We start from the raw sequence: 16569 nt of genomic DNA, 5'->3' as shown, positions 1-16569 counted from the left end.
GATCTCAAATTTATGCTCTTCCTCCCAGATACATGGGACAGCTTTCTGGGGATTATTAGGAATGGAGCCTGAACTGCAAGAAAATCATCAAAATTCTGTTTCAGCCAAGTCTTTGAGAAAGAAATTCTTGATGATTGCTTCTGCAGCAACATCAACAAGACCTAACAGGTGTGCTGCAGGCATGCTGTGAGGCACAGAAGGTGGGAAACTCATACACCCATGGGATTTAATTGCATCATGCAATCTACTTTTCCTGGCTCACTAACAGGAAAACTGGGAAAGTAGAAGGTGTTTGCAAGGAACAGGAAAAGGCAGCAGAAACTGACAGGGGCAACGGATTCTATGCCAGAAAAAGGTGTAGCAGGCTATTTGCCCAGTCAGAACTATCTACACAGGACAGAAGTTCTCTCCAGGTACACCAGGCAGTGACAACAAAGAAGGGATCCTTGGGGACTCAGAGATGGCAACATCTGATGTCATTGGAACGATCCAGTTGAGCTGAGTGCTTCCCAGGTAACTGGGGTATATAATCCTCAATGCGACAAGTGGACTGATATTGGAAATGTGTTAAAATTTGTAGCCAAAGTCTTACAGCATTCTGTCTGCCCCTGAATGGGATCTGCACAAGGAAATATTTAGGATAATTGGAGGAATTGGATTGAAAGCATATTAACAGCACAAGATTAATAAAAGGTGTAAAATGGCTTAACTGTGGGATCTATCAGGCAAAATTTCTGTCAGACAGGATGAAAACAGATGCTTACAGGATGAAACCCAAGAGAATCCGGCTACAGCTGAGCTCATCACAAATCCATCTTTCAAACTTTTGAAAAAAACAGCTAGGAAAGGAAATTGTGTGTGAGTGGGGTTACAGGCAGCAGTGCTTGTTGCAGTCTGTGTAGCCGGCTGTGTTGGAGTCATCTCTGTGTGTACATATTTATCCCTCTGGGACACACACTCAGCCTCACTACTATCTGAACCAGCACTTGGGAAAGCAGCAGTCACATCCATAGGCTCCAGTGGCCTGAAGAGAGGAGCCCACAGACCTCAGAGGATGCCTGAGGCAGTGACTTATACCAGCTCTTTAAAGTCACACTCTGCAGTATTTCTGACCACTTGAGAAAAATGTAAGGCAAGATTTCCCTTTGGAGAAGCCCTACCAATTATCCTAAATAGAATTTTTATTCAGTCACTTATTCCTTTTTTTTTTTTTTTTGGCCACCAATATGCCTGGTAAAGACTTCACACTTCCCGGCTCTCTCCAAAATCTTTTCTTAACGATTGGCTCACTGCCCGGTACTCAGGTGTTAATAAAGACTTCAGTGACGGGCCACAAACTGTTGTTGGCAGTTCATATTTTTCATTCTTGAGTTGAAGTTACTCATAATTCAAAAAGCTGCTTTGTTAAAAAACCAAGATTACAGCCAGAGGAAGGATCCAGGAGTACGTTCCAGATCGCATCCAGAACTTACAGGGGCTGCTGCGCGGCGCTGGGAACCCTGGCAGAAGGAGAGCGGCTCCGCATCGCACAGGACTTCCTGTGGGATGGGCAAGGGAGGGACCAAAGGTGAGGAAAGGGAAGGGCTTAGGTGAATGGAGGAGGAACAAGTGTGGGAACATGGAGGGTAGGGGGATAAAAGGACCGGGGCACGTAAATCGCTTGCTGATCCGGCAGGGAAGCCGTGCTCCCGGGAAAACATGCTGGACTGCTCCGCTGAGTCAGCTCCCGGGTTCCCTCCTCGGGAGCCTGCTCTCCCCAGGCCTCGCCATGGACAAGGGCACAGGCTGCCTCCGGTCCCCCTGCGATCCTAGCCCTCCTCGCCCTCCCGGGCCGGGATTCGCCGGAGACACAGCGAAGTGAGCCGCACGGCCGGGCCGAGCGAGCAGCAGCTGCGGGGAGGCGGAGCCGGAGGGGCGGCGGGGGAGGATCCATCCCACGGGGCGGAAGGGCCGCCCCGCTCCCTGCCCGGGGCGGTGCCGCGGCCGCTGGGTGCTGGGGAGCTGAGGCGCGGCACGGGACGGGGCCAGGATGGGTCGGACGCTCGTGGAGCTGTTTTACGATGTGATCTCCCCGTACTCCTGGCTGGGGTTTGAGGTGAGGGGGCGGCAGAGGGCGAGAGGCCTCTCCCGGGTCTCCGCGGTGCCTGAGCGGCTCTGGCGCCCGGCCGGTCCCGTCGCCGCCTCCCCTTCGGCAGGGCCGTTCAAGGGCAGCTCGCCCGGCCGGCTGCAGGCAGTGCCCTTCCCGGCCCGCAGTTACTTTTTCTCTCACCTCTGAGGGGTGCCTGGGCTTCTCCCTCGCGTGTTGAAGTCCAGGGACACCAGGGAAGCGTGTCCGAGCCAAACGGCAGTGTAGGAGTTAGTGCTCAACATTCTGCTTCGGGGATAGTTTTCATGTTTAACAAGTGCGAGCCTCCATTCATGAGCTTGATCTTGCCCTTACTTAACCCTAGTTAGACTTATATAGTCGTGGCACGAATAGAGACTCGTCAGTTCTTCTGAGATCAGAGTTCTCTGGCAGCATCCAGAAAAGGCTTTAGGACTAGCCCTAATACAGTGGGAAAGGATTTATCTGCAGTGGTTACTGCCGTAGCTGCACACAGCTCTATCGACGTCTCTTGACTGTGACTCCATCGCTTCTCTTTCACGTTGCAGGTTCTCTGCCGGTACCAGCACATCTGGAATATTGACTTGCGCTTCCGTCCAGCTTTCCTTGGTGGCATAATGCAACAAACCGGTATGGAGTATAGGGAGGTTAGCACTGCAGGGAGATACCTTTTTCACTAGCACAGCACTAGTGTGCAAGCCCTTGGTGTGTGCAGAGCCCACATAGAGCCAGCTCTGAACTACCTTTCGGCACCAGTAACTAATTAACTATAGGACTGTGGAGCTCCAGAGGGATTGAGAAATAAGTCACAAGGAATTTCACACTGTAGCAACTACACTGACAGTCTGTGCCGAAGTTCATCAGTTCTAAAATACAATAATAATAATAGTAATAATAATATATGGAGTGTTTTCCTACAGTTAGATTTTTAAACCAGAACTAATTTGTAGAACACTTGCACTTTGTAATATGCAGGAAGAATACAAGGATGTCCTGAAACAGTACTCCTGGCCTTAATTAGATCACCAAGAGTTACAAATCATGAATCAACAAGTCTTTGCATCAGTTTACCCATGCATTAGGAGTTCTCAAGCGTAAAAGTAATCTGTCTGAAGCAACATAAATCCCTGCTAGGACATTTGTACCTTGGTTTAAAACTGATTCAGCTATCTTAAAGGTTTGATCAGTGCAAAACTGAAATAAACCATGTTTAAATCATAGCATTATATTTGGAAAAGCTGAGTATGTTCCAGTAAGCCAATATGAAATTTGACTATGAACTTAGATTCTTCCTTAGGCACATATATGCATGAGGCATAATTTGTTCAGTGTTATTATAATACAGTTGGAAATCTCAACAGAACTTTTTCCTAAAAGGTAACAAGCCACCAGCAATGTTACCAAAGCGTGCTGAATACATGCTGAAGGATCTAAAAAGGATGGGAAAATACTACCAGGTGCCTGTACACATGTCCGGAGATGACTTCCAGCGTATCCTTGCTACAAGTAAGAAAGAGTTTTAGCTTAGCTGGTATTTCTCATCCCTAGCACTTCTGGTTTGAGTTCTCCCTACCAGTAAAGGTGGAGATGAATTCCCTGTGTGCAGCCCTTTCCTGAACCTGTGAGCAGTATGAAGTCTGTGCATTCTAAGCCATGAAAGAAATCTCTGGAGAAATATGGCTGTGAATGATACTAGCGTGGGAGATAACTGTGGATCAACAAGAGCTACTACAGACTGTGGGTTTCTCAGGACTGTTAACAGGGGAGATCATGCTGTTTTTAGGTGGCACTTGTGCAGACCACCCCTGCTCCTGATCCTGTGCCTTGTCTCTGTTCTCTGTCTCCCCACGAATCCAGGCAGTCTGGCGGCCATGCGCTTTGTCACAGCCATTGACATGACAAACCCACAGTACCTAGAACCCTTATCTAGGGAGTTCTGGATGCGGTTTTGGTCACAGGTCAGTATTTTATGTGGCCAACTTCTTGACCTTTTCTTGTCACCTTTCCTGTCCCACATCATTCAAATGTGGAATTTCAGCAAGAAGAAGAAAATGTCTTTTAATGAAAAGTCATAGCAGGAACTTAAATCACAATGGTTCAGGAGCCACTATGAAAAGAACAAGCTTATAGTTAGCTTAATGTGCCTTCTTTTAGGTCTATATGGTCAGTCCCAATGGGCTGTGTGGATCAGTGGTTCATATCAGAAAACACTTTAATACATTCCTAGATTAGCTGACTTAAGACCTTTTCTGAGGTCATTTCTCCAGCAACTAGTATTGGGTTTGTTTCTGTTTTCTTAGAAAATTTGCTTTTAAGTCCAGAGCTGAGCTTTTGTTTCTTAAATGCTGATTTACTTATTTTATTCTTTCACCAGCATGAAGATATCAGTCAGCCAGAGAACATCTTGGCTGTAAGTGTCTCCTTTTTCTTGGTGCTTCTGCATTTTTGATAGAGACTCTTATTGATGACTTGGATCAGTAATAGACAGAAACACAGCTTAGTCAAATGAACACTTGGAGTATTGGAAAATTTCAGGTAGAAAAAAAATTAATTTAATTTCCCTAGCAGCTCTGTTTGGAATGTTTTGGGGTTTTTTTTTTCCTGTCATGCTTTGTATAACACTCAGAACCAGAAGCCACTTTTTTTTATTAATTCATGTGGCAAGATACCCAGGCGGGACAATGAGTTATCTGTTGATATTATTTCATTAACAGTCATGAAAGTATGAAAAGTTTCTGTAGAATGCATTGAGGTATTGCTGCTATATGAAATTTCCAGGTGAAATGGAACACTTGGGGAAGTTGACTTTCCTTGGAGTGATGGAGTCAGGTTTTCTATTAAGCTCAGTGCTGTATTTCCCTCTTATATGCCTGGAAATTATACTCTTGATGTACTTTCTTTTGCTGTTTCGATTTTGTTTATTACAGTAAAAGCTGTGATGGCAGGTAAGTTAGTATACCAGGAGATCCTCTTGAAGGGCTCTCCTTTCTACATTTTAAGTTCTTGGAATATGAAGAAAAGAGAGGAATTGTCCATGACTAATCTCTCCTATCCAAGGTCCCTAGCTGAAATCTGAAACTTGCAGTCTTGCTGTTCCCCCCAAGTCTAGTCCTTGCACTTCAGCTTCATCTTAATGTAGCTTTTTTTACCAACATTTCAGCAAATGTTTGCATTTTGCTTTTTTAAGAAGCATGATTTGAAGGATAAAATTAAAGTGTGGCACTTTCACTGTGGTAGGCAGCCAAGCACCACACAGGTGCTCACTTGCTTCCTCCCACTGCCCAGGAGGACAGGGGAAGAGGAAAAGAAGAACAGAAGACAGAAAACTTGTGGGTTGAGATAAAATTGCTTAATAAGCAAAAGAGAAGTGGAAGCAGAGTGAAAGAAAACAAAGAACCACCTCCTACATGCAGACTGATGCTCAGCCAGTTCCCAAGAAAAAGGTTAACCTCCCTAAACCACCTCCTCACCAATTACTGTTGAGCATGGTATATCTCTGGTTAGTTCAGGTCATCTCCCAGCCTCTGGTGAAGCCCCAGTTTATTCACTGTGGGGGAAAAGTGAGAACCAGAGACTTCCTCAACACTGTGCAAACACCATTCATCAATAGCTAAAATAATTAGGATGTTATCAGCATTGTTTTGGTCACAGATCTGAAACACAAAACCATAGCAGCTGCTGTGAAGAAAAGCAGCTCCATCCCAGCTAGACTCAGCACAAAATTATATACAGAACATTGTCACATAGCCTCTGAATCCATCATTATTTAAATAAAGCAAGGACATGCAGAACTTCAGTGCCACAAACTCCATACTCAGAAAGATCTCTAATTTAGTCACAGTTTGGCAGCCAGTGAGTATCCCCCCCGTTCATCAAGGCAGAGGGAGGTGTCCCCTTGTCTGCTTGTGTCTGTCTTCATTCACTCCTGCAGCAAGTACTAAACTTTCCTCTCTTCTGGAAATTTGTCATCCAAAGGTGGATAAGAGGGCCCAACCCAATCATCTGAGTCTTTATAGGTGAATTTATTTTACACATCCGTCAAGAAAATGGAACATATTTTACTTGGTAATAATTCCTCAGTATTTTTTTTACTTCTTTATTCAGTCAGCAGTAGCTTCACATAAATTGCTATAGCAGCAATGTACAGTCTGAATTCTGCCCCAGCCCACTTACGCACTCTTTCTGCCCTGAAATGGTGAGGACCAGATACTACATCACTGTATAAATACTGCAGTCTAAACACTGTGGCTACCAAGCATTTTGTTCTAGTCCAGGGCTACACTTGTTTAACCTCCTGTTCAAGCACAGTCAAAAAGCCCTCCTCATTTCCCTGATGTGTAAGTGGGAGAAGGTACAAGAAAATGTGGGTGCTAAACAGAAAAAGTGATTGAAAGAAAGAAATAGTCATTAACACCTGCATGTGCAGGCTTACTTGTCCATGTGCAATATTGTATTTCTTTTTTTTCTTTTTACCTTTTTTTTTTTTGTGTGTGTGTGAAACACTTTATTAACAGGGGTACTTATAGTTGTGTTACCAGATAAACATTGTACCTTTGAATTTGGCTACTTAGTCTCATTCCTGTGTGGCAGAGGCACAGGGGAGGTGAAAAAGATACAGCAGTAACACCGGCAGCTGTTTAACCTCTGGGATTTACAGTGTCCTTCATGTAGTATCACTTACAGATCCCACATTTGTCACACGAACTGTTTGTCTTGGTAAGCTTGTACAGTGAGATTTTATTTTTCATAACACCAGCTTGAGTTTTCTTGTAAGTTATCTGATGAGTCATTGTATCAAAGGTTTTTTTTTTTTCTTCAATTTCAGAACTACTGGGGAAAAAAGTGCCGATTTGGGACTTGGAAGTTTAAAATGTCTCTTCTGCTTTGTATCTGAGAGTTGTTAAATGATGAATAGGTTGGGAATACAGCAAGACAATTATGCAAGAAGTGCTTCAAGAGTATTTTGAATTTTTTTGGCAGTAGACCTTAGGTGATAATACTGAAGATTAAATTAATTAGACCAGGGTAGGAATTAGAGTATTTACTATTAGAGTATTCTTAATTATATAATCTTTTCTCAGGTTGCCCGACAGGCTGGGCTCTCAGCAGAGCTCTCCCAGAAGGCACTTGAAATGATTTCATCCCCTGCAGTGAAGGACCGACTGAAAGAGACAACAGCTGAAGCGATTAAATATGGGGTGAGATGCTTCCAATGGCATTGGGCTTCACAGCTATGCATTCCTTCCCTATTAGGAATACAGGGAAGCAAGGAACAATGAGGGTGATGATTAGAAAGCACTATATAGACAATCCCTTCAGGGTGCTCCTTGTATTTCAGTGTGTGAAAGCCACCTCACTGTTGTTGGTAGTTAATCTCGCTGTCATCTGGGAAAACAAGGTTGACCCACTCAGCTCATTCCAGCTGGACAGCAAGGACAGGACCAGTACTAAGAGATACCATTTACTGCTATTTGAAACAGAACTGTGGATTAATCAGGTTGTTTCTTATGCTCCTTCAAAAGGGGCACACAGGCTCTGGAGAGACATCTACTTCCAAATGGCTTCATTAGACTTATCTTTAAGAATGAGAAGGTGAAAAGAAGGGGAGGAGAAAAAGTAGAAGTTATTGGGATTTATTCCTGGAGATTGATGATGTGTCTGCAAGAAATTCTCTCATTATAACATTCTCTGTTTCATCTCCATGGTGTCAATAGGCATTTGGGATGCCTGCTGTTGTGGCACATTATGATGGGGAACCTCATCTCTTTTTTGGCTCCGATCGTTTAGAGCTGCTAGGCAGTGTTATAGGTGAGTCCACCTCATAACATCACTTTGGTTTTATGCTTTCACCCTCTTGTAATGAAATATGTAATGCAGCTGAGTAAAACACTCTTAAGGGCTTTCAAATGTTAAATATGGTTATTCTTCTCGTGGAATGAAAATGCTGACTGAAATCTGTCTCAGTACACTCAGAGTGACCAGATTTTCCAGACCAGAAGTAACTTGAGTTCTCCATCCTCTCTTGGTATGTTTCAATGCTTTGTGCTCCATGTGCCATTCTCAAACTACTACTGAAACTCTTCAGTTCTCAAAATATTTGTACTTAACCTTTTGGTACTGGACAATAGGCCTTGGCTAAGATTAAGACTATGGCTGGTGATACTTTTTTCTTTTTTTTCTTTTTTTTTTTTTGTAGTTCTAACATTTTCACATTACAGCTGTTCCTTCTTAGTAAAAGTACATTATTACAGCTCCCCAATCCATAACTTGTGTCTACCTACACAACTTTTTAAAAGCTATTCAAATACTGGCCATCCTTCTTTTCATTTTTCTATTAACAGAATACACACTAAATTCTTTAAGGGATTGAAGTAGGTTGTGATAAATAATAAAACTAAAGTCACCTGTTTTTATGAGTTAGAGGACATTTGACTATTGAGCTCAAGATCTGGCACTTGAGAGAGTACGTCTCTAGAAAGAATTACGCACATAATTAGCTCTGATGCATTTGTGGAAAACATTCAGTAGAAAGTATTAATTCATGCAAATTAGTATTAGTCATAGGCTTAAACAGAAGGGAAATTTTTTGAGGGTTTTTTTTTTTTTTTAGTCTTCTGGATGAGTTTCTGATTCTATAAAATATTCTTGATGAACATGAGAGTGAGGAAGAAGAGTACCCAGCACCCACTACAGTAGTCACTAATACTGACTGGAATGTTGTGGCCTGGTTTCTCGTCTCAACTCCAAGGACTTAATCAGATTTTCCTTTCGATTCTCTGACTCCCCAGCCTTGCACCCTTTTTTTGTAACTCCCAGCCCCCCAAAAACGAGTCCTAAAAAGAACTGATTTGACCCTCATGGAATACCCCAGACCTGCAGAATGTCTCATCTATCATAGAGGAAAAGAATTCTTCTGTACAGTTTCAATTGTGACTAGACAGTTAAAGATTTATGGAGCTGGCTGAAGCATGCCAAACAAGATATAAATCTGTATCCCATCACCAGTAGTTACTCTTCAAAAGAGTAGGAACAGCAATCCTGCTGCAGAAAAATGACCGGCCAATCACTTCTATGGATTACATTTTAACTGTCTCTTTTGTGCTGGTTTGTCTTGCAGGTGAAAAATGGCTGGGACCAGTTCCAAGCTCCAAGCTGTGAAAAGTCCTGGAGAAATATATAGGAAGGAAAATATATATGACAATCCTCAGCGATTATCTGAATGTATTCAATTTTATGGAGAGATGGCTTTCTCATCCTTAAGAGTTAACTTTACAGCTTGGTCGCATCTCTAATTTCGAAGAGTTTCAAGGCTCGCCAGTATTACCAGCCAGGTGACGTGTTTGCCAATACAAATGTGCTTCCTTTCCTTCAACAGATCGAAGATTAACATTAAAGATTTAACTTCTTGCAGAGTGAACATTCTTCTTTCCTGGTTGATTTTCTTTCCCTTACTCTAAAAACATGAGGATTACATAGTTACTGGACGGCAATCTCTGGATTTCTCATGTCTTCCTGCTTGTCCTTTATAAACACACACACACAACCTAAGAGAAGCTGGCCACATTCCGCTTTTATTTTAAGTCCAGTGTACTACATAGACAGAAGAAGCACAGGCTAAGGTATTAATGCTTCCTTTTACTTTGCATCATGGCAGCTGGAAAGGACACAATTCAAGCCCAAACAAGAGTCTAGGGAACCAATCAAGTATTTCAAAAGGAACTGTCCCCATCCTGGAGAATACTTGATACACCTTGCTCTGCAGTGACTGACATTTGAGGAAACCATCACACACGTGCATTCTTGGGCACCAACCCTAAACCTTGCAGGGGTTTTTAATTAATCCAAGTTTTACAGTAATGTCTTTGGAGGACGATGGTGAGCACCATTGTAGGTTCAGCTGGTAACTGAACTAGACTCTGTTTTGTTTCCTCAAGGATGCCCTTATGTAGTCTGCAGAGGGAAAGGTATGCAAACAGTAAAATTAAGAAATTTCACATGGAAACAGTTTGAGCCTGGCCCTGTATTGGCTGAATTGGAATAAGACACAGAAATTTGGTTCATATGAAGTTTAATTTCTCAGTGATTCCACACTGTCTCTGATGCATCACTGAATGAAACAGCAGCAGCTGGAATTCCCTTTTTTGTCTTTTTCTGAACTTCAAGGTAAAGCATATTCACGTGTTTTCACTTTAACAGCAAATCCTGGAACAAAGCATTAGAAAAAAAAATCTGTATCCTTCATGTTCTTAGAGCTGTAAGTGTCATGGGAGTATCATTTGTTTCCCCATCCACAATTTTTACTTCTTTCAGCTCTTCAGGAAATACTCTAGGATTGGAGGAGTCCTTCCTCCTTTATACCAGTGCACCCGTTAGTCTTTGGGCAAATCCAGCCTGAACTTAAGGAAATCTTTGTGAGAGATAAGAGGAGTTAGAATGATGGGAAAGTTACCATGTATGTGGGTGCCATGTATGTAAGTTTCTTTGAGTCCCTTGTAGCCATGTTAAAGAAATTTTTTACCATTTCTCCCCTGAAATTTGCTAGCCTCCAATCTGTGCTATCAAACTGATTCAGAGGTTGTGATAAAATGGAATGATGAAAACATCACTTTAAGCCAGTAGTGCTGTCTCAGACATGGGTAAAATGCCCTTTTATGAAAATAATGAACTCTGTTAAGGAGCTGGGGAAAATTCAAAGAACATCTGGAAATAATCTCACAGTGAAAACCAGGGTCTCATGAAACTCTGTTCTTTGAACCAGATCGATTGAAAAATAAACAGCCTTGGTGGCAGAACGTTGTTGATCTGGCAGAAGGACCAAAAGAGATGGATCCTACAGACTGAAATATATTTCACAAAATGATCTTAAATGCTCTTCAACCTACTTCAAATCTGGAAATTAAATGCTCAAAACCCTTAAGCATTTAAGGCATTTAAGCACTACTGAGATACAGGCAATAAGCAATGTAATAGCCACCAGTAAATGCAAAACCACAGTCTTTGTATCAGTGAGTTTGCATGTTGTTGCAATTCTGACTCCGTACCTATTTTGAGCAAAATTTGCCTGTGTGGGAGCAGAACTTTGAGGGAGTTCTGCCCCTTGTTTAGACAACCCTGCTCCTGTGTTACAGACACGATGTGAGCACAAGCTCTTGGCAGACACTCTGGGGGTGACCCCAGTAAACTCTGGCTGGCAGCTGCACTGTCATGCTCAGTTCTGATCTTTGTCGTAGCACACACTGAAGCAGTCTCAGTGGTGAGTACCAGCTGCCCTCTCTGAACTGCTGTGGCACCAGTGGCCACCACCACATGGAGCTGAACTGTTCACCTGACTGCTCTGAATGCCACAAGGTGGCAGGGCAGCTAAAACTTGAGCACTGAGGATCTAAACAGCAATAATAAAAATTACAAGCTATTTAGGAATATTTAGGAATAGCTGGAAGAATTTTCTTCCATAAAGATAGTATCTCTTCTACTCAGTTATATACCAAACTAGTTCCTGAGAGGCTCACATCACCACTTTCAAGGCAGCTGTTTAGCTGTCAGGCCAGAGAAGATACTGGGCAAGGAAAGGGACACTGAGCAAAAGGAGACTCTCAGCAACACAGGAAAAACTGGACTATGAATTCTAGGGAACAAACCTGCAGTTGTGTTCCCCTTTGCTCTGTTACAGACCTCACCAGGAAATCAAGTCCCACTTCCCATGTCTGGAAAAGCTGTGAAACTGGCATGAACTAGTATGTCCCACCAATGCTAGGCTGAAGGCAAATAAGCAAGTGTACAGATAGGCACATCATCAGAAAATGAGCAACAGAAAGGGGGTCTGTAAGGTAATGAAACTATAAAAAGCAGAGGTTAGGCACAGAGAAAGGTAGGCTGCATCTGAGCAAAGAAAACTGAACGATCAAAGACAAAGAAGAGAAAAAACCTGTGCCTAGATTAGGGCAAAGAGAAGAATCTCAATGGGAAATGCTGTTCCCTGAGAGGGACGAGGCAACCAAGGAAGGGAGAGCTTAGGTAAATCAGACAGGCCAGAGTGGCTGGCCAAGGAAGATCACTTGGGGAAGAAGGTAAAGGACTAACTCTGTTTCCTGAGCAGCTGTACAGCATTTGCTGCACTGTTTCAGTGAGGCAGGGATGGCCAGGGGCCCGTGGCTCTCCACCCCCTGTGTCCATTACCTGTGCTCCTCACCCCGCGTGCAGCAGACAGTCCTCCAGCGCTGACATCACACACAGCACAAAATGGAGGCCTGCAGAACAAGGCACTGCTTTAGCCTCCCCCTGAAAGCGCCTTCCTACTGCTCTTTCAACCCCCAGCGTGCAACTCCTAAAAAAGTCTCTCTCTTTTCTCCCATCCTTATCTCTGTGCAAGTGAGAAGGAAACATTTTATTAAAGCACTTACTGGATTATGGTGCTGAGCATCTGCTTTGCTGCCTTTTCCTTTTCCAGTGGAGCCAGCAACACTGCTGGAAGGAAGCAACCTGCTTCCTAGAAGGGAACCAAGCACAGAACAATACAGAAATAATCAAGAGGGTATCCCACGAGCTGCACACATAGCTGGTTTTACCCCAAAGTTTTCACAGATCTGTGGCTCATCCACAGGTAAGAGTGAAAGGAATGTATCTGTGCCCAAACTGACTAGTGTTACCTTGACCTATTTATCATTCCAGCTTGAAACATGAGGAAAGTGACTGCTTTCATTTCATTTAAAAAAAAACCATCAGCCACTGGTTCCAGACAATCTGAATGCCTTATTCCCAGGGAGACACATTTGTGAAGCAGACTCTAATCTTACGCTCTCACGATGTTTGTCTTCCTTTTCCCTCTGACCCCTCCCTTGAGATTCCCACATCTGACCTCAGGGTTTAAGGAATTTGCCTCTCATCACATATCAACACCATGGCAAAACCAGGGATTAAATACTCCACAAAACTCACAAATTACAAGCATTCTTTTGTTTTCTGTAATCAGTTTATATTCACCATAACACAACAGACTTCTTAAACCATTCTAAATTTATTCTTAGGTGATTCTCCATTCTATTCATTCTATGGTTAAAACTACTAAATATGGTAATTTCATAACCAGTAACATTTGTGGGAGTTTATGCATAAATGTGTCACAACAGTAAATCTGTATCATAACTCTTTTCTTTAAATCAGAGGAAAATGGGAAGAGTTTAAATTAAAGAATTCATATCAGTGTGGAATGTGCTAAGGGGTAGAATGAGCAGGTGAATACCTCTGATGGCATATCTAGCTGTCTTTCAATTAGGAAAGTGAAGAAAGCAAATGAGGGATTCCTGCAGCAAGATGGTAAACTAAAATGCTTTTCCCAGGAACACTTTTTTCTTTTTGACTTATATGTCACACCAGTATTTTCTAGGAAACAGATGAGATGCAACTATTTTTTCAGCATTTTTTCCAAGGCAGACTATCCCCTTTCCCAGTTTCATTATGTAATTTAAAACTGAGATTTAAAAACTAAACTGGTAAATCACTGCCAAATGTTGCTAAACTCTGGTTTTAAACAACATGAATTTACAGTATGAGGGTTCTTCTCTATTTTGTGTATGTCCCAGGTCCACTATGCTGAAATTTAATTATGATACATGCTTTTTGTAGGAAGTGACTAATAGGCCAAGTAACTGAATAAAAACACACCTAACACTACTGGAAGTATCTAAGGGTTTAAGGAGAGTTATAGCTGAATTTTTATCCTGCCCTTGAGGCTAGGGGGAAAGTCACCTCTGCCTCATGTGATATGCACTGGCACATGAGACATGTTGGTGCTTCAAAGCCAACTCAGAAAATATTTTGGCAATGGCAGTTCTCTATGTCTTGATCTGGGAGCATGATGACCACAGACTGCTGACATTTTCTTTTCCTTTTCCTGTAACTTTGCCCTCTCAATCTGAAAGCAAATTGGAGAACCCAAGAATGTGTGCATGGGTTAGGAATGCTTGAATCATTCAGTGTAGGATCTGGACTCACAGTGGGCTTCCATTAAAAAAAAAGTCAGTTCAGACTGATTTAACCCAGTGCATTAACTGTGGCTGAATAGTTCCTGGATAGCTCAATAAAGGGCAAAACTAAAACACCAGGATACTGCTCTCTGTCCCCAGGCTTGTAAAACCTAAAAATTATGTTGAACTTTACATTGCATTCTCTGTAATGATTATTCTCAGTGATGCCTAATAATGATTTATATACTGAGAGACAATAAGGAGTGAGCAAACAGGCAAACTATCTGTGAAGAGTAGCAGAGGCCACTGGAAAGCATCCCTGCTTCCAGCATCCACAACAAAAGAGGAACAGAAGTTTCTGCAAAATATCTGACAGTATCACATCTTCAGTGGTGTTGCTAAGATACAGACAATTTTAAGCAGGGATCTATCTCATGGCCACTCTTGGTATCTCATATGTGGCAGCTGTGGAGCCTGAGACCTAACTCTTTCTTCAAAGTAAATTGGCTCCACTGTCTGACCCTTGTAATCTTTACAAACAATACTTTTTCACACAATTCCTATAAAGATCTCACGGTTCCTTCCAACCAACTCTCTTCCTTGCCATACACATAATCCCTAGTATCTCTTACCACCTCAACATGCTCCTATTCCAGTCTTTCAGCAACAGATGTTAAATTTTGCCTTTCACAGTTTCTAATGACTCTCCAAACTCAAAAGATTAGTCTTTTCAATCATACTTTCCCAAAATCTTACACAGCCTCATTCTCAGAAACAGACTGAAACTCATTTAAACCTTCCCTAATTTTAGTTTAAGGCTGATGCTCAACAAGAAGTGCTTCAACTCAAACCAGTTCATTTTAACAAAGGGAAACACAACTGCAAACAGAATCTGAGATCAGGGCAGGTGATCCAGCTCCACAGCAGGAAATGCAACAGCTGTCCCTGTTACGGGACTGAAGAGAACTGCTAAGGACTATAACCATCCCTGCACTGTGAATGGATTCAAGCTGACTTTAATCAACTACATCAGCTTTAATCAAGTATTAGACTAAGAACCTAGCCTTGGCAAAAAACTCACAGTGCAGGTTAGCTCCCCAATTACCCACCTTCTCAGGAGCATACTGCTTTGTTCAGGAAGCAGTTCCTATAATCCCATATCCAAACTATCTAGTTTATATGGGAACTGCATTCAGAAGTGCAACCACAGCTCTCTACAGAAAACACATAAACACTTTAATTCTTTGCAGTCTACTGTAACTCCTTTTGCAGTACGTACAGCGCTATTTATTCATGCCCCTGAAACATTCTTTCCCCATTAAACTTTGCATGGCAGCTTCTCTCCCCATTTTCCTGGACTATCATCTACCTGTGCTTCTAAAATATTAAGTACAGCATACAAAAGATTTGGCTCAACCTCTCATATGCTTCTAGAAGTATAAGTAGAGGGTTTTTTCTATTTTTCTTTCTTTTTTACCTGGTGAGCTAGAAGTACTGGGTGTGCAGTCACTGTCATCCAGCCACATACTCTGAACCATTGAATCCTGTTTTGGAGGGCCCTTAAGTGAGCACATCAGCTCCTGGAGAGGGCAAAGAAGACGTGTTTTAATAATGCACCTGGTAAACTCAGGGAGGGTAGCCTCTGTTTGTTAGAGATCATACACCCACCCTGTCATTCTCCTCTTCCTCAGATGTTCCATTTTCCCTCAATCCACTACAACAACTGCTTACACTGGATGATGAACGTGAGAGTGGCTGCATCACACAGTATCCTGAAGTCTGACTCCTGAGCATTCTGTGAAATGCAAGCATTCAACATCATCATGCTTATTGTTACACACCGGCTTAACTTTTTGAGGCATAGCTTTATTATACAGCAGTCAGAAACAGGAAGAATGAAGTATTCATCCACAGCTTGTTTTTCCACCTAGGAACAGAATTCAGGTGAACTGGCAGGCATACCTTAATTTCTAATTGCTACGTCACTTAGGAGAAACACCAGTTCTCTGTCTCCATTCTAGATAACTGTATGAAAGGACAAGTCTAAATGAATTTTTAAGGCACAGACCTAAGTGTAATAAAGAAGAGTGAGTCAAACCACCTGCATTTAAGTACTAAATACATCTAGACATTCATTAAAATCAACCGATGCCTTATTTTGGAGATCAGAGATTTTAAGACCCTTAAATAAAGTATGAAGAGGTTTTAAACTGAGTATAAAGGGCAAGTGCAACCTAGTCTGGGCCACCCATTCCCACAGCCACTCTCAGGCTGTCCTGTTTGGTCTTATGTGAAATTCCAGACAGAACAAAGGGCCCATAAAAAGCATACTTTTCATGTCATAAAGCTTATAAACTGTTACTGCTGTTTTCTGTACAGGTGTTAACAAGAGGAGGCAAGAAAGCATACAGACATTAGCAGTGTAATAGAACAGTTAAATAAGAAAGTTTAAGGAAGCAATGGGGAGGTAGAAACACATTACTGAGATCTGCATTATTGCAG

The 16569-nt window shown here is 42.3% G+C and overlaps 2 protein-coding genes across 16 annotated transcripts in view; one reads left to right on the top strand and one right to left on the bottom strand.

Moving 5' to 3' along the window:
* LOC104687152 (rap1 GTPase-activating protein 1) overlaps positions 1 to 16569 on the bottom strand; it is a 57625-nt gene that overhangs the window by 3227 nt on the left and 37829 nt on the right. For 8 of the 15 annotated variants that reach the window (XM_019283832.2, XM_019283831.2, XM_019283825.2 and 5 more), the window contains 3 exons: positions 15736 to 15862; positions 15545 to 15647; positions 12505 to 12590 (listed from right to left, as the gene is read on the bottom strand). The exons of 2 other annotated variants lie outside the window; for them this stretch is intronic. In XM_019283832.2, the coding sequence (XP_019139377.1) occupies positions 12505 to 12590; positions 15545 to 15647; positions 15736 to 15862 (316 nt within the window). Of the gene's footprint in view, positions 1 to 9331; positions 9558 to 9654; positions 10307 to 12280; positions 12352 to 12504; positions 12591 to 15544; positions 15648 to 15735; positions 15863 to 16569 lie in introns of those variants that run through there. 5 more of the 15 variants (XM_039560703.1, XM_039560690.1, XM_039560696.1 and 2 more) reach the window with 5 other exon arrangements.
* GSTK1 (glutathione S-transferase kappa 1) lies at positions 1952 to 9521 on the top strand. Its single transcript, XM_010396153.4, has 8 exons — positions 1952 to 2095; positions 2653 to 2734; positions 3482 to 3610; positions 3962 to 4062; positions 4479 to 4514; positions 7186 to 7302; positions 7819 to 7912; positions 9222 to 9521. The coding sequence occupies exons 1-8, from the start codon at positions 2030 to 2032 to the stop codon at positions 9260 to 9262; spliced, it is 666 nt and encodes a 221-aa protein (XP_010394455.1). The 5' UTR covers positions 1952 to 2029; the 3' UTR covers positions 9263 to 9521.

Source organism: Corvus cornix, chromosome 1 (assembly GCF_000738735.6).
Source record: "Corvus cornix cornix isolate S_Up_H32 chromosome 1, ASM73873v5, whole genome shotgun sequence".
NCBI lineage: Eukaryota > Metazoa > Chordata > Aves > Passeriformes > Corvidae > Corvus > Corvus cornix.
Note: the sequence above shows the minus strand (reverse complement) of the source record. Positions and strands in the feature narration are given on the sequence as shown.